The following is a 25,001-nucleotide window of genomic DNA, read 5'->3' on the forward strand; positions in this document are numbered from 1 at the left end:
TATATTTTATGCAGAATGTTCGTCGGTATTTTCTTAAAATTACAATTCACACACACAGCAGCCGCCTTATGGATAATTTGACGCGTCCCAGCAAAATGTGTACTGTGGCCATATTTCAGTACCTACTGCATTACGTGCCGTTTTCTTCAGTCCTCCTTCAGCAACAATGTGCAACAGTTAAACAGAGTTTAACTTCCATCTGAACTCCATTGCTATCAGTAATATATACAAATATTTTTGAACAGACAACCCTGACTCTAACTGCCTACAGATAGCCAACATAAACCATCAGATCAAAAATATTTGTTTATATGAAACCTCGATATATTGCACATGTCCCATACAATTACATACGATTGTATGTAGTCTATTTGACACTGATCTCACTCCATAAGTTTGCTCTTTCTGTTTTGATTTCTCCAAAAGGGGGCGAATATGTTGACGTTTGTGTTCATCATCGAAACAGGCAAAAACTAGTTCTTATGACAAACTCTCTTCCGACTTCACAAAAAGTTCCTAAGTCACAGTTTTCTTTGCCTGAAACTATTGATCTACTGTGAAAAGTAGGGAAAAATATTAGAAGGATTATATTCTAAAGGATTTAATGTTTTTAAAAATAAATATTGGACAGATTAAGCAGTTGAACATCTGTCCATCACAAACGCTAACTTCGAACTAAAACTGCAGGCGGGTTTTTAATTAAATTTTGGACATTTTTATCGTCTGAAAAAAAAAACACCTTTTCAAACAATTTAACTCATTAAAATATAAATAAAATTAACCTTGTTGTTGAACAAAAATTAGTCTTGTTGAATAAAACACTAAAAAGTTCAATTTGTTTCTCAAAACTCAAAATGATATGAAAGTTATAGAAATAGAAATATTTACTGAAATTAAAATATGCAATAAGTCCTCGTTTATTAGGGTTGATAAATGATTTAGTTTATTTTTGTTTGTCTTAAAGTTTTATTAGCTCTCCAAAGAAGACCATTTCAAAAGAACATTTTTTAAATTTTAATTTCAAGCAAAAATTGTGGTTGATTAAAGAACAACATCTTATTTTTATCACTTAAATGTAAACATCTTTTAAAAAATGACCCAATGTTTAATATAATTCTTGCTCTTTCTAATGAAATCTAGTGAATAATGATGATAATAAAAATCAGCTTAACAGCATACCTGAAAGGAGGTGGCTGTGGCCTCTGGAAGGTTCATTATTGGCCCATCATGGCTTCAGATGACTCCATCCTCTGTTCTCTGTCTGGAGGAAGTGGTGAAGGGGTCCCAGACCTCCTGCACTCAGCAGGGCTGTCTCACACACCTTCAGCCTGGCCAGAGCGAGTGTGTGCATGCGTGCACTCGTGTGTGTGTGTCTGTGTGGCAATAAAGGGGCAAGGTCAACCCATTTCTCTGCAAACAATCACATCACACAGGGCAAAATACATTCCAACAACCTCCCTCCCCCTCCTTTGTAAGGTGGCCTGATGTGGGAACAGCGGATGGCGGAGAAGGTCTGGGCATCTGGCCAGACGGGCCCCTCTGAGTCCAGATGCAGGGAAACCTGCTTCACATTATAATGCATTTATTTCACACAAGTTGGAAAAAAATGCTTCTTCCAACACTGGCCTACTTAAAGTTCTCTTAGCATATCGCTTCACTCTCCAACCTGTTGCTAATGTGGATTCAGGTCAGAGCACTGAGTGATGTCAGATGACCTGAGTGAGATATTTAAAAAAAAAACAACAACTTTCACTTAATCACAAATGTTATGCCGTTAGATGGCGGAATCAGTTTCATCTAATTAATTTATCAAAGTATTGATTTTAATGCAGTACAAAATATATTTCCAGTTTATTTGGGGGATTTTATTATTTCTCACTGGATGTAAATAAAAAGCATATTAGCAAGCATTTATTTAATACTTTTTTGTTATTCAACTCATTAAAACTAAGACGAAAGACTGAGACAAAATGTTTATTTTCTGAGCATCAAAGACTGCATGCTGACTGAACTAACTTATCGTTTACTACTGAGATATGGTGTGTCATAGCTCCCTCTAGTGGCTTTAAAACAAAGTTGCCTCAAAAATAAAAATCCATTTTTACAATATCTAAATACACATTACTTTTGTTCATCACAGAGATACAGTTGTGGTCATAAGTTTACATCCACCCATTAAGGACATGCTAGTTTGGCCTTTTAATGAGGAAACAAATACTTTCAATGAGGTTTAAAAACAAAAGCTGGTTGTACAATTTCTTTTTTAAATTCTCTTGAACCCACAAATGGTCAAAGTTTATATGTTAACAAACTTACGTCCCACTAATATTCAAATAAAATCACAGAAGCAAGGTTCACCGCAATCACATGATTTTGTAGGCATAAACAAGCATATTTCTGACTGACCTGTCTTCTCGACCTGTTTTTATTAAATTTTTTTAGCATAGTCAAATTTTTAGAGGTATGAAATTTCCCAAAAGTTTGATATTTGCTGTTTTACCTATTTCCAAAACAGATTTGATAAAACAAATAAAACTCAGCTATGTATAAGCTTCCAGCATCTCACCTATTCTGCAACATTTATATGAAAGAAAATCGATTAAAATGATCAGAAATTATCCAGTTATCACCAAATATCAGACTTGCATACACCGGAAATATTTGGTACACCAGTATCTTCACAGTGAATTGAGAAATAAAACCTGATCTGTTTGCCCACAATAACAAGAAATAAGTTTTAACAATTCAAGATGAGACTTTCCACAAAAATAACAACAAAAAAAAATTAATAGGGATGAAGTTACATATTTCATCCTACATTCCACCATTTGGAGTAAAGAAGATACTTGATTTCAAATCTTTGCATCAATTTCTGATTTTCCATATTAATTATTCACTCCCTGAAAAATCGGAAATAATATTACGTCCCCAGGTATGATGAGTTCACACAAACCTTGGACCAGCAACGTTTCTTTTATTTCAGGCTACAAGCAACAGAATATGTCAACGTTCGAACCTCTGGGCGCAGCGACTGCATTTTCTAACATTTTAATCCAGCGGAGAAACATCAGACTGTGTTGAAGACAGAGCAGCGCAGTGCAGATGCATCCATGTGGGAATATTAACATTTAGGAGAGCGGTGTGTCTCTGCCCTCAGAGCTGCCCGTCACTCACAGGCGTCACACTCAAGCGCTAGGTGACCTTTATGTTTGTGCACACGGTGACAAGAAATTAGATCCTGAGGGCTTCCAGAGGAAAGCATCATCTCCAAGCATTCATCTCTTTAAAAATATTGCATAAAAGCAAATCAAATTCACTTTCACAAAGATATGATCATCCAGTCAGGTCTTGTTTGTCGTTTCTTTTAAGCTTAACAAAGTTTCTTCATCTTCACACCAAGGTTCTCCTTTGGCCTGTTCGAGCACCTGGAGGGGATTTGTTTCATAAAAGCCAAAACCAATTTCAGCATAGCTGACATTTCACAAGGCCTCATGGCCTTTAACACAATTTAAACTGTTCAGTGGAGACGTTTTTACTGTCCGGCAGCTGAACCGGAGGACAGGAGCTGAAGTGGACATGTTGGGTTTTAAGGCGTTTTACCTGATAGACTTTGCACTGCATGTGTGAAAGACTTCACTTAACACAGCCTCTGGTCGGTACATGGGCATCTGTATGCCTGTTTGCTCCCACACACTGTGCGCGTGTAAAAGGGCAAACTTGTTGTTCGCTCTGACCTCTTGTCCAGCAGCATTTGCCTTTTAGAGACCAAACACATAAAGGTCAAGATGCCACTTACTCAGTCAAACTGTGTTTTAGAAGACTTTGGTCCAACGTGTGCCTCCAAATAGACTTGATCAGAAACGGCCCAAACAAGAAAAATATAAAGCATTATTTAATGTTAGAGAAAGAACTACCATGACATGCAGGTAGATAAGTGCACACGCTTCAGAGAATGGAAACAGGAATGAACACGGTACCACATCAATGAAGTATCAACATAAGCTAGTGTAGCAACACTGAGCATGTGAGGAAGGTATAGTTAACCACTGTGAAAGATCAATCGAAACTATAAAAAAAAAAAAAAAAAAAAACATACACACACATTTACATGCACGTACTAATGCAAAGTGCAGAATTACAGTTCAATTACCAAAGGTAGTGGCAAAAACGTCCCACGTAATGCTGCAAAACGACAGTCACATTTACATTTCCAAAGCAGCCGACGCAATCATGAGCTGTGGTTTGATACCAGCAGGTTGTTTTACAACAAGTACCACTGTAACACTGCACCATTCTCATGGTACCGAGCTTCAACCTTCAAACGGACTCACAGTTAACCGACAGTTGATCTTTAAGCAGAAATAATAAAAAAAACTATAAGAAACAGAGCAAATACATGAAAGCTGTTAAAAATACAAACGAGTAAAATGTAACTATATGCAGACGATGTACTTGTTTCTTTATGAGAATGTTTCAGGAATGAATGACTAGAAAACACTGCTGGCGTGGGTGAAACAAAGTGTGAAAAGAAGCTAATAGTATATTCTTGAGATGTCTGAATATAAAAAAAAAAAACCTAATTTTTAAAAGCGTTAAAATTCCTTTAAACATTTTGTTTAATAACTGTCTTGCAAAAGCCCAGTCCTGGTGTCAGGGATTCAAATATGAGGCCAAGTGCAGGAGTCTGAAAGCATGTGCCGCCATTTTTTAAGTTTAACAAAAGGAAAACTAACAAGATTATTCAAGTTTTCAGAGGAAGTTGCACTAAAATACTCCATCACTCTTTTTCACAGTCCTTGGACCAATAAAAACAGTTCCTCTCCTCCTTCCAGCTGGGTGCATCCTTCGTCTGCAAAGCAGTAACATCACCAGCAGGTGGACCCCCATCTCATGCCATAGACCAGAGGTGCCCAAAGTCGGTCCTCGAGGGCTGACATCCTGCACGTTTTAGTTCCCTCCATGGTGGTAGAAACAACCTTCTCAGCATGTCAATGTTCTTCTTAGGCCTTCTAATGAGCCATCTTCGGATCCAGGTGCGTTAAACCATGGAGAGACCTGAAACATGCTGGATGCCGGCCCTCGAGGACCGACTTTGGACACCACTGCCGTAGACACATCGTCTCTTCATTAGCAGGGAATACTACCATTATCAGTCACATTCATCACTTAAAGAAGGTACCAACACGTTAGTCCACACCAGAGTCTGCACAGACCGCTCAGCGTTACACGTCTGTTGTGCGGATGCTGTCGTCATCCAGGCTGAAGGGGAAGGAGGAGTGAGGCTGAGGCTGCGAGCGGTGCCGTCGCCGGCCGCTAGCAGCGTCTGCCGACGCCGTGAGCATCCCCAGCCCGCTGGTCAAAGGCACCTGGGACGCACTGGGGCACGGGGTCGGGGTGGACAGGGAGTTGGAGGAGGACGAGGTGGACGAGGACGTGGACGAGGAGGAGAGAGAAGGCAGAGTGGGGACAGGACTGAACGGGCTGTCTTCGTCCTCCATGTCCATGATGGACGGCTCACCCGGAGGAACGGGGGTCCAGGGCTGCCAGCCTGGAGCCACAGAGCAGGACTTGACCAGCTGGGGCCGCGCCTCGTTACTGTGGTGACAAGAGGCACCGCTGGTATTGTGCTTTTGATGGAGAGACGACATTCGCTTAAACTGATGTCCCTGCAATTACAAGACAGCACAACAGACGACGATCACAATTCAAGACTAAAAAGCTTCACTTTCCATGTATTTGGTGACGCACAAGCGAATTCATACCCCTCGACTTTTCACATTTTGTAATATTACATCCACATTCCATGTAGTTTAGATTTTTGATAATCGTGACTCATCTTTAAAATAAATATCCTATAAATGTGACAAGCATTTAATGCAAGAAATGAATTTTTTAAATTTTTTTTCCCCATTTTTCTTTGTAAAATAGAACAACTTCTGTCACTGGGATGCAAAACAAATTTTCAGAAAGACTGTTAAAGCTGATTGGATCGAAAAGCAATTTTTAAGTCTTGAAGCTAATCCTTTGTTAGTTTTAGGTCTGAACTTTGACTGGGCCATTTTAACACATTGCTATGCTTTGGTCTAAATTATTACATTCTAGTTTGTTTATTATATTGTTGCTGCTTTATGATGAGCCTCAGCCCCTTCCTCCAGTATGATTTTTTTTTCCCCAGCTGCATCTCCTTTTCTATGAACTCTGATGATCTTCTCTGATGCAATTAATTCCCATAGCATGATACTGGAACCTCTGTGTTTCCCCCCTGAAGATTATATGACTTTTGACCTGATTTCTAAAGACAGAGGGTGTCTCTGGCTCAAAATGCAGATACATATATGGGTGAAAGACGTCTGGGTTACCCGTGGATGTCCTCTGAATTCCCGAATTTTCATGTCAATATCCCTGATCCAACCGTGCATCTCCTCCGGGGTGTCTGTCTGTAAAAACACCAGAAGATAAACACAGAGCAAAATGTCAGAAATTATGTTCATACATGACCATCACCTGTATTAACAACCAACCTAAGTTATGTTTGACACATCTTTTAAAAATGTTCAGACTCTTTTTATGCTTCTTCTGCTTGAAGTTTAACATGATGGGAAGGCAATTTTTAATTAACAGTTTAACAAACAGCTTTTTGATTGTGATAAGACATATAAAGATTTACATTTTATCGGATTAGACACACAAATTGCAGTTTTTATAGCAATTTGCACTACATGTGCAAGCTGAGGGGTATGTGCCCTGGAGCAAGTCATCTTTCATTGTCATCATCTTTTATCTTTCATATCCTCCTGTCGAGGTTTTTCAATATAGATTTCTAATGCAGTTTGGTTCTAAAATTATAATATTTATAAATAGGTAAAAAAAGAACGGATTTGGCCTAATAGTGACATACAAGTCCAAAGTCAATCTCTCAGTCAACATGGCAGAACACAGAGCAAGGCAGAAACTAAACTTAAGGGAAAAAAAGAAGCGAAAAATGCTGATTTGGTACAACAATTATCTATTTCAGAACATTTAAAAAGTGCAAAAATGCACTCTTTGTGCTGGAGGAGGTTCAGTTGGTTCTTTCAAACCAAAACATAAATCATGTAAATGTGCAGTGATACCGCAGGCGTGTAGAAGAACCGCGTCTGTGTGGAGAGCATCAGATGAGCAGCAAAAACTGCAGATGATGCAACCAACCTGCAGGCTAATATCTCCTCTGATGAAACTGAAAAGAGCTACGGAAAGAAGGAGCTCTTCACTTCAGAAACATTCATCGTTTGCAAGAGACTGTGAACTAATTCACCAAGTTTATTTATGAACAGACATATAAAACTTTAAATACAATATAAATGTACAAAACAGAAACAAACATGGTAACCTACATTTTAAAAAACTAATTTTAAATAAGGTTTTTGTCTCTTGTTTTGCCTCATAGCTTCATGTATTTCAAATACTTATAATAAACCAGTTAATCACCTAGTGTATTAATTAGTTCGTAAAAACAGATCTCATTATTGTAAAACAAATGCTTTAGTTGGCTGATAAAAAAACAACTTTGCAATAAAATTTGTAACAGTAGCCTTAAATGTTATTTTTTTAACAATACAAGGACAAACTTTTTAAAACTGTTTCACGAGCAAATTCATAATTTGTTCCACCTACAGCGCGTCGGATTTATCAGAAGTTTTGCAAAAACCAAATTCACCTTCAGGATTTCCCCATCATGTCTTTAGGCATTGATTTCCATTTCATTTGTTTTTGTTTATCTGAGATCACCAAGTCTTTTTTCACACTTCCTTTTTTCTCTCTCTCTCTCTAATCACAAACAGCGCTCGCCTGCCTCGTTCTCTCCCTCCACTTCCCATCTGATCCGGCGCTGACGCCTCGGGTCAGCTGCTCTCCCAGGGGGAGGAACAGGATATTATTGCTGTTATGGTAACACATGGCTGCGTCCAATTCTCAAAAACAAACTGTTAAAGGAGCCAAAAAAGGAGCCTGGGCCACACATCAGCAGCAGAGCATTTCAAGACAAACATTTCAAAACGTCAAGACAGAAACACCTGGGATTCTGAAGAGGACCTTACAACAGAATCATTGGCTTTATAAAACGGTCGCTTGCAAAATATTTGCACCCCTCGATTTTGTGTTGTTACAACCACAACCTTTAAAGTATTTAATTGGGATTTTATGTGATAGAAAAACCTTTTTCTGTCTTACCCCTCTGAAATGTTTCCACAGTGTCACTTAAATCCACACGGATTGTTATTTAGACTGAATCCAGATCATCAACTTTGAAATGTTGCCACTGGTTTGTGATTGGATTTAGGTCTGGGCTTTGACTGGGCCGTTCTAACATAAACATGCTGAGGATGCTCAATTGAAGGTCTGGAGGGATGACGAAGGTCACGGTCCTGCTGGAAGGTGAAGCTCTGTTGCAATCTGAGGTCTTTTCTCCACTCACTACATTATATTTAGTCATGTCTCCGTGAAGTCTGACAAGATTCCTCTTGTCTCTTGTATAAAAATAGCTTCCACACAGCACGATGCTGCCAACTTCATGTTTCACCTCCGAGGTCAGAAAGAATTCAGTCGTATACAAGATACGATTTGATTATTCTTCTTTCCTCAAGTCGGCTGGCTGCCTTTAGCTTGTCACAAACAGCAAATGGGATTTTTTACGGCTTTCCTTTAACAACGTCTTTCTTCTTGCCACTCTCCCATAAATGCCAGACTACTAATATTTATTTTGATTTCAAATTCTCCCATCCGAGCTGTGGATTCCTGCAGAGATCCTCCAGAGTTACCCTGGGGGTTTTGATTACTTATTTAATCAGTGCTCTCCTTGTTCGGTCTGTCATTTTAAGCGACGTCTCGGTAGGTTCGCAGTAGAACTACACTCTTTCCTTTTTCAGATGATCGGTTGAACAGAGATCTGTGAGATTTGTTTTATGTATACAACCTTCTCCCTGAGAAAATGAGTTTTTAGTCTTCATGTTGCTTTTTATTTCAATACAAATCCACAACACAAATTGTTTTTTGGGGGTTATTTTGTATAAAAACATGAAAGAGGTATAATTTTCCTTCCACTTAACAAGTATGCACTACTTTGCGCTGGTCTATCAAGTAAAATCCCAACATGCATTGAGGTTTGTGGCTGTGATTTGACAAAATGTGAAAAAGTTCAAAGGCACTGCACGTTTTTTGTTTTTACCTGGATGTAGAAAGTTCGGGAGTGGGTGATGATCTCAAATAGATTGTCTCTTAACAAAAGGTCCCTGGTGGAAAAGGGAACAGCATTAAGTTAATTATACTTTTACAGATCATAGAGAAAACTGTTTTATCTCAAACATTTAACTGTTTAAGATTACCTGAAAAATGATATTCACCATGAACAAAAACCAGATCAGCTAATTAACTGCTATCATAGATGGACAATAATTTAAACTGAGACACAGTCGTAGTAAATATGATGCGTCAGTTACAGGGTAACAAAGCTGTTTGTAAAGGTTATGTAATGAAAAGTGAGTTGTAATAATCAAATTGTGATGAGGAAGTAGCATTTCTTTGCAGTGTTTGGATGAAAACTGGAATAATTCTTGATCTGCTTAGTTCCAGTGATTTAAGTCTCTTCCAAAACAAAGTTTTGGGGGGAATAAAAACAATTGTACATACTGAAACTTTCAGTATGTTTAAATCCGGCAGATAAACAGATTGTCAGAAAGCACAATCTGACTGAATCAGACCGATTGTTTCATGACTCACCCTGACTTGACGAGACATTCGTGGACCTTCTGAATGTCTCTGAGTGGAATACCGCGGAGAGGCTCCTTGTCCTGGGACGTGAGCAGAACACAAACCACAGTCACGCCGAGAGCGTCAACAGGAAATCAAAAAATAAATGAAAACCATGCTGGCTCGTCACCGTGTCAGACTTGTAGTAGCTGACTGCGTTGTCATCCAGAGTGAAAAAACGCCTCTTCCAGCTCTTCCTCTGCAAATGCACAATACATCCTCTTTTTTTTCCACTTATTTTGAGTTTTTGCTGAAGAGAATATGGTTGGCAATAAGGCAGAGCGCTCACCACATTTCCTTGTTTGACACAGAAACCACATCTCAGCACACCAGGCCTGTTTCCCTTCTTCTCTTTCCCCTCCGTCTCTTCTGTTTCATTCTGAAAGATTTCATCAGAGTGACCTCTTATCAGCGTCACTGTGGTAGCCGCCGACAGATAAATTCTTCAATCACTACAAATTTCTGATTTTATCTTTTTTTTTTTTTGCATCTAAACATATTTACAACCAAGTCAAATAATTATTTATTCAGGTTTAAATTTGATTAACAAGTCTCTCCCTACTGGAAGAGATATTAACATTTTACAAATGACCCAAAACCAAAATCCAACCTTGAATCTGATTGAGAATCTGTGAAAGGAGCTAAAGATGAGGACGTCATCAGCAAAGATCAATTGCAAAAATGTCAGTGGAAACATACAAAAAGTTGATCTTTCTCTTTTGACATGCCATTAAATAAAAAAAAATTAAATAAATTTTTTTTTCCCCAAAAGTGTTTTTACTTTTTTGACAGATACCTGTCTAGTTTCCTGCCAGACATAAAATTCTTGGTTAAGTTAAATGAACTTTAATCATGCTTGATTTTGAGAAACCATGCTCTTTAAATGCTATTGCTGAATGATGATCTCAGTTATAGTTAACTTATAATATTAGACTGTGATTCAATATATTACATAACTCTAGTTTTCAATGTAAACCTTACATTGGTTTGACTAAATTCAGTTTATAGTCTGCATCACTCTTTTGGAGTGATTACAGCTCAGATCTCAGTCTTACCTGGATTGGCGTGTGGACCACCACGCCTCCAATGATCTCCGTCTTATAGGCCTGCTGTTTCCTCCCCACCTGAGAGTCGCTGATCACGGCGCTAGAATCAGATTTGGGAGGCGCAGGGCAGGATTTAGGAACCTGCCAAAACGTAGGACAGTACAAACAATTCAGACGTAAACATTTATTAGAAAATGTATGTTAAAAGGCAGATGTGTGCCTGTCTTCAAAATGTATAACAGAAAATATATACAAGAAACTGGTCATAACTGCCAGCCTTAAATAGTTTTGTTTTTTTTCCTACTCCTAAAGGACAGAAATTAAAAGACGAAACAGAAGCAGATTCATCATTTTTAAAAAGGTAATATTTATTGTACTAAGCAATATGCAAGTTAATTTTTGGAGCTGCTATTCCTTCTCCCTAATACAAAGAACATTTCCTTCTTTCTGGAGCTTTAAAACTTATAAACAGCCAGAGTTATAAGTCCCTCTCAAAGGGAAAATTTAATATAAACTGTATTATTTTTAGCAAGATTTTTGCAATGTGAGAGTGAGCATGCTAACACTGAAACTAAACAATGGGAACCTGAGTGTACGCCCAGTGGTCAAATCAAGAATAAACCGTCTCCTCAAATTTATCTGACCTAGCAGAAAAGTGGTGAAAAGTCACCTGGGATAAAAGAAGAGTGATGAGCAAATTATACTCTTTAGTCCCATTAGAACTGTTAAAAAAGCATGCAATAAATCAACAAAAAATGGTACATAAGAGCTGGGTTTATTTTCTACAAATAAACATGTTAAAAGTCTGGAACCTTTGTAGTCATTTCCCTTTACTCTAGTCTCCCAAATAAAATCCTGTGCTTGGTACAAAAACAACAACCTGTGTATAAATTAATCTCAGTATTAATCCGGCTGTTCTGTGAAGGCATCAGAGAGGACGTCGGTGAACAAACGACATCATGAAGACCAAAGAAACCAGCTGAGAGTTAGGTTATGAAACAAAATCTCAAGCTCTGAAAATAAATTTGCCAACTCAGAATAGAAAGCGTGTGGAAAAGCTACAAATTTAGCCAGGCATGGCCATCCACCCAACATGACAAGCTGGTAAAGGAGGGCATTAATTATAGCAGCAGCCATGAGGCCTATAGTAGCTCTAAATCTACTACTAGGACGACTTTAAGAATGAATAAAAATAGCAATCACTGACAGTAAGTTGTCAAAAGACCCGTTTGCACTGCAGTTCACCACAAGTCATGATGACAATACAACAAAGGTGGTAGAAGTTGCTTGTGTCAGATAAGATCAAAATAAGAGTTTTTTTAACCAACAGGCAAAACTGTATGCGTGTCAGATAACTAGTACTTCACATTCCCACGGTGAAACATGGTAGTGGCAGCATCATTGTATGGAGATGGTTTTCCTCAGCTGATTGGATGGAAATCAGCTGAGCATAAAAAACACTGAAAGCTTATATGGTTGTGATATGAACAAAATGACACAGCAGATATTTCAATCACAACATGCAGATCATGCAGCAGGAACGCATTTTCTGATCTAATGCATTTTATTCAACAGCTTTAGTTAGGACCCATTGAAAGTGCAGATGTTACATAATGCAAAATGTTGCCAACTTTAGGAAGAAAAGGTTTGTGTTGTCTAACAGAGATCTGCAAGAGGCATATCTTGTTGTCAGAACTTACTTAGAGCTTTACAAAACCCAGCAAACACTGAAATGAAAGTTACATAAGCAGTTTTCCTTCCCTACTCCATCAACTGTCTTAATTTTGACGTCACACAGGATCTTGGTAATCGTCTAAGTCTGCAAAAATATACGCTCATCTACCACAGAGAGCAAGATAAAAATATGAATGATGATTTAATGTGTCAAACATTAACCACTGCATTATTTTCACAAGTCATTTCCTTTTTAGGGCTGCGCTAACATCCCGTCCCTTCTGCCACGCACGACTTTTTCATTGAGGCCAAGACGGCTCAGAAAGCAAGCAGCAGCAAAGAAGCAGAGCACACGCCGCCCCTCCTCTCCCCCGGCTACGGGGAAGTGAAAGAGAGAGCGAGCGATGTTGCTTCCTGTCTCGGTGAGCAGGTGAGCAACAACGCTCCCCTCTCTGGCACCTGCTGCTGCCATCATCAGACATCTGGACGACGCTGGTCACAAAAGCCTCCCCCCCCTTCCAGCTGAATACACAAATATTATGCAAACATGCAAACTAGATGTTAACACCTCCACCACATTGACGTCTGAGTGTTATCTCTGCTGCTGTCACGCATTCACAATTTCCCCATTCAGTCAGTGTAACAGAGGGCATCTGTGGGTGATGTGCTGGCATCCGCAAAACTGATGGGGCCAAACTGGTTTTGGAGCTGCCCTCCATCAATACGTCATTATACAAACCGACATGTAATGGGGGGGTGATGTGTGAAAGTGATCTTACAGTGATCTTGCTGGCCTTGTTGAGAGCATCCACCCAGTCCCTCATGTCGACTGCATCATTGGCTTGAAGGAAGTACCGCCGTGAAACTGCATTTATGACTGCCAAAAAAAAAAAAAAAAAGTAAAATGAAAAACACAACAGAGAAACAGAGAGGAGAGTTCCATGAAATCCACAGCGACCGCCAGCGACCGGGGGATTTTATCATGAGTAACAAAAATGAACTCAGTTGTGTAACGCCGCACATGCACGTGTCATCACTTCACGACTCCGAGGCAAAACTCACCGAAGCAGAACTCGGTCTTCGGCTTTTGCTTTGCGGTGGCTTCACTCACCTGAGAAAAGAAAAGACGAGAAAAGAAAAGGAGAAGAGAGAAGAAAAGAAAGGAAAAGAGAAAAGAAGAGAGGAATCTTTGATGTCAGGGAAGCCAGATGTCATTATCTGCGCGAGCAAACTAACATCTGGAAAACTTCACATCGCTGCTGCATGTGACTGCACACTGGAGCTGCAGATAACCCTGAATTCTTCTTGAGTATCTCAGAATCCTTGAGTGAATTTCCACATTATTCGTGGGTGTAGTGAGAACAAACACTACAGACCTGACCTTTGACTCACAAGAACTGCTTTAAGTCTTTTAAGAATACTCTTGATGGATAACAGATTCAACCACAACAACCTCTTCTTTCATGTCTATTGCATTCTGAATATCTTCCTGCAGGCAGTTTTTATATTTGAAAGATCTTAGTTTGATAATAATTCAGAATATATCAAAGGTTGTTTAACTTATAAGTCTTAAGAGTGCAATAGAAAACAAATAGCTGGTTATATTTTTGTTGTTGGCTGTCTAGCGTGACACATATTTCCAGAAGTTCGCCTCTGATTGGCTGATCAGGCCCTTGTGACGACTCCTACCTGGGGTCTACCAGCTCCCAAGCAGGCAATACCCCAGAAGAAGAAAAGAACAAGTAGGAGAAAAAAGAAGCCGGATCAACTTTTTTCAGATGCACCATTTGCATTGCACGCTTTGCTATGTTCATTTAAATGTATGTGAAGTTCCTGCAATTATTTCCTTTGGGTTTTTTCTTCAATTCAGATGAAAGTTCTTCAAGCATGTCGCTATGCTCCAAATCAAACGTGAGGGGTCTTCAGACGTCGAAAAAGTCAAGACCAGGAGGACAGAAGCTGATTTATTAAGTGTTTTTAGATAACTTACAGCTGGGTTTAGTTAGAAAAATTGTCGCTGGGATGCAGTTTCTATAAATAGAGGGTGGATTCGGTGCTACAAACACAAACTGCATGACACCTGCATGTGTTCACATGTCATTGCTGCAGGTTGGTAGGTCTGAGCACCTGGCAGGCTCCACCTGAATACTGCAAAGCCGTGCAAAGTTTACTGCTGTATCAGATATCCGACTGTCTGGTTGAACACATCAGGTTGAGAAGAAGCCACTTATTTCCTCATCAAACTAGACTGAGAAGGCTGAGCTGGATCAACCCAACTCAATGGTGAAGGGAGGTGAAAATAAAGTAAATGCAGTCCCTTCCAAGATCTATTATTAACTTACTAGCTAAAATAGTATGAGAACCAATGATGCTTTATTACTCAACTGAATGCAGGATGGGATCAAACTTTAAATGAGGGTGCCAAAACAAAACAAGCAAGAAACAATGACTCATTATTGTAATGCAATTAATCTGATCCATGCTAAATAAAGTTACCTCCTCGCTTTTTCACTTTTGCATTATTGATGTTCAAAGAGGAGGAAATGCTACAGATAAATGTTTAATAGATTATGTAAAATCCTATAAGTCCTTTAGGACTGTTTGATTAAAGTACAGCAATACAGTTGAATGTAGCCTACATGGACATTGCGTAAATTCCTGTCTGTAGTCCAAAAGTATCTGAAAACAAACGGGGGTGCACGCTTTACCTTAGAGATGTAGGTTAATCTCAGGCTGCCAACAAAGCTGGCTCCACTGGCCAGGTTCTGCATACAAACAGAGCAGTCATTAGCTCAGAGTCCAAGGTCCCACGACCTTATATTGATCATTTTTCATTTCCTCCTGCTGCTTGTGCAAACGTGCTTCAAGTTTGGTGGTGTGTTGTGTGTGTGAGCACCTGTGGATTGTCCATGTACCATTGCAGGACATTCCCCTGCGTGTCGAGGATGAAATATCGCCTCTGGAAGCGGCAGCTGTTCTCCTTCTCCTCGATGTCCAGGAAGCCGCACACACGGTTCAAGCGGTCCAGATACGGCATCGCTGCCACTATCACATAATCACTGAGACACAGAGGCAGACAGATGTGGAGGGTAAATCATCTCCGAGTTAAGAGTTCAGACACACACACACACACACACACACACACAGGAAGAGAGCGACCCACTCGCACTCAGCAGTTTTTCATGTGACGTGATTGAGGCTGAGCTGCAAAAGCCGAAAGCCCGAGGCTGAGCTGAGGCCCTCCACCACAGCCGAAAATTACACACCACTCTCCAGATCTGCACACAGGCACATTTCCACAGGACAGGGAAGAGGAAAGAGAGGAGATCAAGTCAAAGAAGTGTGGCCTGAAGAGGGCTGTTTATTCGAAATGAAGAAGAGCATGTAAAATACAGAGCTGCTGGCAGATTCCTAAAAATAATCAGGACTAATTCTTCTCAGAAACCCAGTTATTCTTGTCATATTTACTGCTGGGATGTATCAAGCAGTATTTTATTTCATTTATTGACCTCACTGCAAGCTAAACCAGAATTAAGCACAAAACTATGTGCAGGACAAACGTTTTTCATGTTGTGTTTCTAGATATTTCAGCCTGGCAGAAACCAGCCCCTTGTTCTAAGCTTTGCTTCGTACAGACTGGATCTGCAGCTGTTGAGAGAGATGATTGCTTCCTGGAGGCATGAACACCAATTAAGTTTTACATTTTAACCCAATCGCTAAAATTTTAGCCATAGCTTACACAACGCACCAGTTCAGTGCTATAAAGCTAACCAGGAATTGCCTGCACTGCAAACAACCATCTCCAACTGCAAAGAGAGAAGCAATGGTGGGCAATATGGATTTGGAATTGTATTGCAGTATTTTGTAGTGCTATTGAGAAATTGATTAAAAAAAAAATTTGATAAAAATGTATGACTAGGACTGTTTGTGAAAACATTCATACTCCAGGTGTCATTTATACTGCTAAACTATAACGTTAGTCGTATATGTTATTATCATACTTTCAAATTTAATTATATTTTTGAAGTTACTGATTGATGCTCTCCTGAAGCAAACAGTGAAGAAAACAGTAAAAATAAAATTTCAGACAGTTTTATTTTTAACATCAATAATTTAAATTTATCAAGACAACAATACATCTAAACTTTTATCAGGATATGAAATAATTCACAATGTATGACAAACGATACAATAAATGAACAAGGGCCGAGCTGAATGTGATGGTTGTTGATGTTAATTCAGTATTTGGATTTGTGGCCAACACAGACTGAACGACTTTGTTTAGTTCCTCCGCTGCCATTGCTAAAACTACAAAACTACAGGGAGACTACAAGTCTGAAACAACGCAGAAAAAGAAGGTGTTCATTCATAACTTCTCCTTCTGTTTGCTGATTGGCCCAGTAGAAAATTTACTGATGAAATCGAGCTCAATGGGAGAGAACCCAGACTGAGAACTGAAGGGAGATGAGAATTGAGTACAATTGTGTAGGAAAGCAATGGCCAGGCTGTAGATGTTTGAATCCGTTAAAGCATTTTTAAGATAAGCAAAAAGCACAAAATCATAATGGCTAACTAGGCATTACCTGTAGTGATAAACTATAGTGTGACAGCCGTCTCTATCCCTCCTCTGTTGCCAATAGTCTTATGAGACCACGTTGCCTCTTCGGGCTGAAAATGCATCAACTTTTCAATGAAACAGTTCCCACAAGAACCAGAGCCAGAAATGCCATCAGGCACACAAGTCACACCTGCTGGGTGGAACTCCTGCAGAGTTATTTTTAAACCAATGCTTAAGAAAAATGCCTCATTTTGAAACTAGTCTCGGCGTTGCATGCGTCAATCGTGCATGTTTGCCACTGAAATAGGTCAAAGATACAGAAGGCATTAGCAAAAGCACAGGCTGTGATGGAAACATGAAGGTGGAGGTGCAACGGGTCACACGGATGCCACCACTGAGACACACATCCACACAACTGTGTGCACAGCACACACGCTATTCTGGGCATCAGAAAACATCTGGTTTAATCATTGCTGGGAGAAACTGTGGGGAGGTTTTTCCATCTTTGGCAAAAACCAAACCAATAAATAAAACTTGGATGATATTTTAAATGCCCTGTTTTTGTAAAAAAAAAAAGAAGAAAAAAATGCAAGAAAGCAGCAAACATACAGTAGCTTATGGGGAAAAATATTGTGTTTAGATAAGGGCTGTGGTATCACACATACTTTACACAGAAGAATGGAGTGAAACATTCCTTTGCAAACAATGACTATTTGTGCACAAGATCAACACACGTCTGATACACAAAACCGGATAGTGAGCATTTGGAAAGCAAAGACGGTTAGTGATTTGTAATGGTTTTATTTCCATCTTGAGGTTTTGGGGTCTAGTAAAGCAGAAAAAGGGAGGATTGAATAATCTTCACTAATCACAGGCAGGTTTCTGGCCGCAAGTTACCAAAGTTTTAAAAGGTTACGGTTTCAAAACCATAATGTGTTCCACCATGTTGGTTTAAAGTCCAGTTCAAAGTAGGACACAGAAAGTGCTGGAGATACCAGAGTTTTTTTCAGCAGCATAGAGTAAAGCACAGCTACGACTACATGGCACTGCTGGTCAGCTGGCTGAAAGAAAGCTACCACACCTTTCTTCATGGCTAGAATAAAAGATCAGTTCAGCTCTTAGTGGATATTTCTGGTTGCAAATGACAGACAGTCAGGCAGAAACTAAAGGAGCACTAGCTATATTTATTATTTGGCTAATGTTTTAAAACTACAGCTGGTGAACTACAAGTGTTATTTCTGTGAAGCAACAGACTGCAGGCTGGCTCCCGGAGCATCTAGCTCTACTAATGAACCAGCTTGTTAGTCGAGTCTTCTGAGTTGTGAGGCACCTGTTAGTCTTTTTTTTTTTAATATCCTCTCTCTCATCTTAGCAATTGGGCAGATCTGAATCAGCCCGTTTTTACTTATTTTCTCTTCCAGTTTATTAAATTGATCAAAACTAACAACTTTACAAAATGTACCATAATTGGATGAATTTTTTTTTAGTTTTCAGATAAAAGTTACAGATATGAACTATGATGCATAAATCGAGACATTCTTGTAATTCCTTAATTTTATTTTTGGATTAAAAACTACCATTTCTGTTCTTAAAAATTGCAGCGGATTTGTTTTCTTCCATGCTGAATATGGCACGTTAACAAAATTCCCAAAGGCTTTTTATGCACAAACCAACAGTTTCATCCAAAATAGCGAGAGAAGACCTTTTAAATGTCACCAAAAGCATTTCTGTAGGTAAAACAATAAAAATGTCAGTTTTTTTTGACAAAATTCTGGGGTCATTTATGTCCCTCGATTGAATCTTGTGAAACAGTGTGATTCAAATGACAATCATGTTAAATATATAAACAAATCCCTTTGAAAGATGTTCTGCATGTTTAATGGGAAGTAGCATCAATTACTTCTTGGAAAAGGGGCAAAATATCCAGCTGTCTGAAACTGTAGCCTACAACATCAAATATGAAGATGCAGTAAAGCACCAAAGATAACTGCAGACTCACTGATGGTAATGCATGTCAAGGTCGAATCTCCAACAAATAACCGATCAGTGCATCTCCAGCTCAGATCAGTATTCAACTTTTTGTCCAATCAATGAGAGCTGCTTTGAAAAATGGTTAAGTCTAGTAAGGAAGACTTTGTGGACAGCTATTTGGAGTGAATACTGTGAAACTGTAAGATCCTGTGAGAATCGTGTACCAGCCCACGCGTCACTTAAACAGGGGGAAGAACGGACAGCTCAGTTTTTAACCCTTCACTTCTCTGAGCACTGTTCGTACCATCAGCACTTGTGTTTCCTTTGTCTCAGACCAGATATGTACCAATCCATCGGCAGCAGATCGGAATTGGAAAATGTTCCCCGAGGCAGTCGGTTGATGAAAACACTGAATAATCCATATTTCCCCCATTCATTAAATGCATCATAAGAACCCCCAATATTTTAGAACTGAAATGGTCCGTGGCCAGAAAAAACACTAACTGTGCATCCCCGCGTCTGTGTACAACTACAACTATTTGACGTGGATGATCTGTGCCGTAAAATGAGATTTCTGTTAAGTAGAGAGCTAGAAATCATTTCTAGATGTTGCGCATTTGTTGCCAGTTCACTGAACAGATGGAGTTTAACGCAACTTACCACTGAAGTTGAGTTCGAGCATGTATAACTGAACCGTTCTCAGTCTGAATTACTCAACAACACCTGACATGCACAGCATTAGTTCAGCTCAGATGACCTGCAGTGACTCACTGACACCAACAAGTCCACGGAATGACACACCTACTGCAGCTCCCAGCTCCAGCACGCACACAAAGCGACGGCCAGAGCCACGAAGTGGCCCTGCTGCCGCTGCCGCTGCTGTCTCCAGACTACTTACCCGCTGTGGAGAGTCAGAGTGCGCCACAGCCAGCGCCCCGAAACCAAGCGGAGAGCGCAGAGCCTGCCTCGGCGGCTGCGATCATCCTCAGAGGAACTTTTAAACAACTTTTACAGACTACACTTTTACAGATGAACCGGCGTGCGCTACGCCCTCACACTATCCTCTATTTGTTTGTGTGATCGGATTACAGAAGACTTGCCTTTTTTTTTCCGGGTTGGACGTTTCGGTATTAGAATAAACCAGCCCCGGATGTGATCTATGCGTCCCCTGAGCTCCAGCCCCAACCTCCTCCTCCTCCTCCTCCTGCAGCTGCTGCTTACTTTTTACCCGAGGGAGAGAAAGCCGAGTTTAACAGGCCTTTCTTATAACTTCAAATTCAGTTTCATGTTACAGCTTTATCAACGCAATCCTTTTGTAAAACACATCTTTTATTAATAGAAGGCTTTTGCTGCATCAGAACTGTGCGCTCTTTTTCTCTCTGCACGCCATATGTCATCTAGTCTTTTTTTTCAAGAACTAGGTCAAAGTGCTGAATCAGGTGGTTTGTATGAAAGAGCTGCAAAAGAAGGGAACATACACCTGGACAAACAGGAGCACGGAGAAAACATGGCTATTGTCCTACATGCAGGTGCAAAACTATGGTGTCAAAATTAATTAAATTATCCTGTGTATACACGTCACAGGTGAATTAATGTATTAACTTGTGAAAAATTGACTAAAATCAGACATGAATGTCAAATTCATACATTAAATATTTTGATAATTAAAAAAAACTTCCAAAAACTAAAACTAATAATTTATTGTTAAATCATTTAAACTTTTTAAAGTGGATTCTAACATCTGATTGGTTAAAATCCACAGTACGTCAGACACAGACCAATGATTTTGAGTAACTGTGTCTCAGTCCCGCCCCCTGGCTGTGATTAATGGGACAGACAGATAAAATATATTCAGTATGTTCAAAACTCGTTACAATATTGAGCTAAATAGAGTTGACAGCCGTTATAATAAATGATATTAACCAAAGAGTTTCACATTCATGCTTAAACAAGCAACAAAAAAACAAAACATTAGCAATTATCTAGATAAAGAGAAAGATGAATTTGTTGCCTGCTCTCCAGATTTGTTTACTTTATCAAACTTAAATCATGTTGAACCCTTGTGTTGGCTAATTAATCCTCACAGGATCCTTTGGAGCTCTCTAAAGTTTTTTTGTGAAGCATTAGTAACATTTATCACTTCATGGTACTTTTATGTTTGTTTAGTCTACCTCTGTCGTTAAATGTATGTTTTTTAAATCTGTTTCATCTAGACTATTTTGGACTTTTTCTTTAATATACTTATATTTACCTTTTTTATTCTCATACCAATTTAGAGGTGTCATTACTAAAAAGAAACAAATACACATGCTGTCATACCTTTCCAATTTTTATTTTTAAACCCTCTTCTCACTTAGTTATGTACTTGTGCTGGTCCATCACACCACACTTCATTTGGGTTGAGGTTTATGTGACAAAATGTGCAAAGGTTAACATCTGTGCAACTCTGCTTCTTTGCAAAGCACTTTATAAAACGTATTACTTCTCCCTACTCCATTTTACACATATAACTCTTATATTTTAGTTTGATTTTTCAGTTTTATATTGTTTGAATGACATCTGTCATCTTAAATTAAATAAGTAAATGAACTAAAGCAAAAATAAGAAGGGCAGGATGCTGAATTTTCAGTTTTTGTCTGTTATGAGTCATTTATGATTGAGAGATATTCAGGTATTGGGGTTTCTGTCTGAAGATAACATGGATTTCAATACAAAAAAATTAAAATAAAATATATGTGTATATGTGTATCAATCTGCAAAGTAAAGACACTGATGTCTGGAAAACATCTTTTCTTTCAAATTACATTCTGTGGTTTTTAATTTTGAATGTCTTCAAGATTTTTGCCGGGTTTTTTTTGTACTTTCAAACAAAGGTAACCACAAATTAGCCTAACTTCCTTGTTTCACCACTCTGCTCCTTGTCTTCTTAAGACTTTAGGTTTCGACACGTTCTGCAGACTCTCCTCACACCTAGTCTCTCATCAGCCTAATTGCTAAATATTTGTTTTGCACAGGTAGCGGTTTTGCTTTCTGTCATTTTTCTTTGAGTAAAAATGTATGTTCTCCCTTGTTAAGAGGAAGTGGTTAAGTGTCATATGACCTTCCTGAGGACAGAGACCTACCTTGCCGATTTCATATACAGCAGCAACTGCGTAGAAGATTCAAGTGTCATTTCTGTAAGGGGAAGTGTTAAACTTTCCACAGACTCTCATGAGAATAGTCTCAACGTTTTTTTGTTTTTTTTTATGCACATCAGGAAAACAAATTTTCTAAAAGCATAAGGGGATCAAAGACACTACAGAAACTGAGGTGTGATTGTGTCTTTATTCAAGCTAGAAAGCACAATAAATGATCAGAGTGCCATGGTAACGACAGTGAGGAATAATTTGATTCTATGTGGTGAAGCAAGCTGTCGCGCGCTCCGAAACCACACCCGCCACCCCCTGTCTGCACCAGAGCTGTGAGTAGGAGTTCTTGACTTTTCACATATTTGTGCATCATAAACACTCCCAGGTTCACGTGTTACTTTATAGCAGTACCTCATCTCATTGTGCAACTATCAGAAAATGTTTTAAGTTTTCAGTGGCAGTGAAAACTGCTGAACTGCAACATGTAGTACCGAAACGTCCCTGCACCACCGCAATCATGAGGTGATATTCTTCTTGTTTTTACACCAATTTCAAACCACCAGAAACTCTTTGTGCCTCAGATCCTCTTTATTGAACTCGGAGGGATGACATTTATAATAAAACAGACGAGAAGGAGGCAGGAACAAACTAGGTGGAGGAGTTTAGAGCTGACAGAAGGCATTGTGCAGCAGCAGGAGCAGCGGGGTGATCAACGCGAGCGGGCTGGTCGACAGAGCTCCCGCGCTGTTGACAAGCGGGACTTGCTGGCTTTGATGGGGCCCGTTGCAGTCATCAGCAAAGCAGCACTCAATTTTGGCTCCTGTGTTCCTGCTGCTCTGTGCTTTCTTACAGAAGTCCATGTATGTGCATGACTTTATCACGGTGTCTGAAAGAAATCGAGACGCAGACGCTGACTCTGTGAGTCAGATCCCAACAATCCAACAGCAGAAGCAAAACAATCAGCAGGAAATGCACAGAGGTCTGCAATAAACCGTTGAACGAACAAACACCCGATTAACAGTAGTAGGACGTAGAGACATCTTTTATGGTTGTTTTACCCATTTGTACACAAACATGCAAAAGTTTTATGCTATTTTTACATGGGAACAAAATGGCATAAACCATAGAAATATAATACTATAGCTGTGAATTGGTTCAGCAAAAGCGTCGACTGTCAGCAGAAACAGTACGACTGCTGTGCAAGCGCTGCTGATTTCCTCAGACGTTCAACTGTGACAGATATTTCACTGGAAACAGCGTTGGTCCGACCTCCAGTGAGGCAGATCCAAATGGCTGCATATGTGTTGGGAGTGTGTTTACTCACTCGGGCCCGTGATGGTGGCGCAGGCCTCAGCATAAGCTGGACAAGAGATGGAACCCTCCTTGTCGCACTCTTTCTCGCTGGTTGTCGAGCAGGTGTAACATTTCAGAGCTTGGCCTTCGCAGACAGGACAGGAGAGAGCACCTGGCTTGAAACTAAGCATGAATGTTTACAGGCAAGTGCAACTCCCACACACACGCGCCACCTTGAGTTAACATCAGTCAGCTCAGGGCGCAACAACATACACAGGGACTCACTAAAGTCAGGTAGAAATAAAGTGTCCTACAAAAGGCATTCATAAATCCTCTGGTGTTTAATTATAAAGTGTAAGGGAAAGGATACATGGTTTGAATTTTGCTTTTACAATAAAGTAAATTGTGAAAGTGTGGTGTACATTTGTATTTAACCCCATTTTTTGTAGCAACTACAGCTGCACAAGCCTTACACATCCAGAGGCTGAATGTTTTGCCCATTCTTAATTTCAAAATAGCCCAACCTCAGTCCAACTGGACGGAGAGCACCTGGGAACACGTTTTTAAGTGTTTCCACAAATTCTGAATTAGATTATGGCCTGTACTTTGCCTGAACCTCTCCCAACACATGACTGTGCTTTGATCTGAACCATTTCAATGTCTCTCTGGTGCTGTTTATTGTTGAAAGATGAACATCTGCTCCAGGCTTGTGTCTTAACAGGTTCTCCTGCAGCATTACTCTGCATTTTGGTCGGTTCTTTTCCTCCATCATCTCTGATCATCTTTCCTATCCCTGCTTAATAAAACTAAAATGATTCCCACCAGCCTGATGTGGCCACCGCCGTGTGGATGATGTAGACTGTTAACGTTTTCTCTACACATAAAAAAAAAGAAACAATTTTAGCTTATTCCTGCCTTGTTAGCCTAATCCTGCTTTGAAACTTCTCCAAAACCTTTTCACTGATCTGTCTGCTGTGTTCCTCTGTCTACATGGCACATTTAGTTCTCTAATGTTTTCCATCAAACCCCTGGGGCCTTCACAAATCATCTGTAATTAACACTGATATTAAACTGCACAAATGTAAGAGCAGTTCACTAATTAAGTGACTTTTTTAACACAATCCATTGCACAGGATTTTATTTAGGGTCAAGGGAGTAAAGGGGGTTGAAACAATGCACAGCAATCACATTAAAAATTAAAAACATGCATGCTTTTCCTTTAATTATGTTGCAAGGCACTGTGAATTTCTCATGAATCTCTGCTAAATCTGTATTGAAACACAAATAAAGGTGTAACTGATAGATGCAGAGTACACACTGAAAGACTGCAACTTCACTCAAGTCTTGAATTGTCTTTATAGGCCAAGATCAGCACTTATATTCTGAAGTGTTCTGGATCAATACTTCTCCAGACTACTCAGAAGGTCTTTCAAAGTTTTTCTTCCAGTATTTGGTCCTTTTTTTTAAATTTTTTTACTTGTTTTCATTTTAGTTATTACAATAATATTTGTTATTATTATTATTTGTTTGTTCAGCCTTATTTTCGTC

At 39.4% G+C, this 25,001-nt stretch overlaps 2 protein-coding genes across 5 annotated transcripts in view; both read right to left on the reverse strand.

Moving 5' to 3' along the window:
* The window catches only part of tbx5b (T-box transcription factor 5b), an 18,808-nt gene extending 17,557 nt beyond the window's left edge, over nt 1-1,251 (reverse strand). The window contains exon 1 of the mRNA XM_008418766.1: nt 1,180-1,251. The gene's annotated coding sequence lies outside the window, so the exon portion shown is untranslated. The remainder of the gene's footprint in view (nt 1-1,179) is intronic.
* A 2,623-nt stretch (nt 1,252-3,874) lies between these two features.
* On the reverse strand, nt 3,875-20,230 carry plekha2 (pleckstrin homology domain containing A2). Of its 4 annotated transcripts, XM_008418771.1 has the most exons (13): nt 19,931-20,126; nt 15,667-15,781; nt 15,400-15,562; nt 15,212-15,268; nt 13,566-13,614; nt 13,283-13,380; nt 10,839-10,970; nt 10,073-10,162; nt 9,914-9,982; nt 9,754-9,824; nt 9,203-9,266; nt 6,360-6,437; nt 3,875-5,666 (listed from the first exon to the last, which is right to left on the reverse strand). In XM_008418771.1, the coding sequence occupies exons 3-13, from the start codon at nt 15,538-15,540 to the stop codon at nt 5,223-5,225; spliced, it is 1,293 nt and encodes a 430-aa protein (XP_008416993.1). In that variant the 5' UTR covers nt 15,541-15,562; nt 15,667-15,781; nt 19,931-20,126; the 3' UTR covers nt 3,875-5,222. The 4 variants fall into 4 exon arrangements, with proteins under 4 accessions (XP_008416993.1, XP_008416994.1, XP_008416992.1 ...); XM_008418772.2 differs by lacking the exons at nt 15,667-15,781; nt 19,931-20,126 and adding an exon at nt 20,133-20,230; XM_008418770.1 differs by lacking the exon at nt 15,667-15,781.
* Nucleotides 20,231-25,001: the final 4,771 nt, after the last annotated feature.

Source organism: Poecilia reticulata, linkage group LG9 (assembly GCF_000633615.1).
Source record: "Poecilia reticulata strain Guanapo linkage group LG9, Guppy_female_1.0+MT, whole genome shotgun sequence".
Taxonomy (NCBI): Eukaryota; Metazoa; Chordata; class Actinopteri; order Cyprinodontiformes; family Poeciliidae; genus Poecilia; species Poecilia reticulata.

What these genes read in the sequence shown, in the direction of transcription:
- plekha2 (XM_008418772.2), bottom strand. Translation starts at nt 15,540, where the DNA reads ATGCCGTATCTGGACCGCTTGAACCGTGTGTGCGGCTTCCTGGACATC. An exon ending in GTGTCAAACAAGGAAATGTG is followed by an intron (nt 9,983 to 10,072) that starts GTGAGCGCTCTG and finishes GTGCATTTGCAG; the next exon opens with AGGAAGAGCTGGAAGAGGCG. An exon ending in GCTACTACAAGTCTGACACG is followed by an intron (nt 9,825 to 9,913) that starts GTGACGAGCCAG and finishes CTCACGTCCCAG; the next exon opens with GACAAGGAGCCTCTCCGCGG.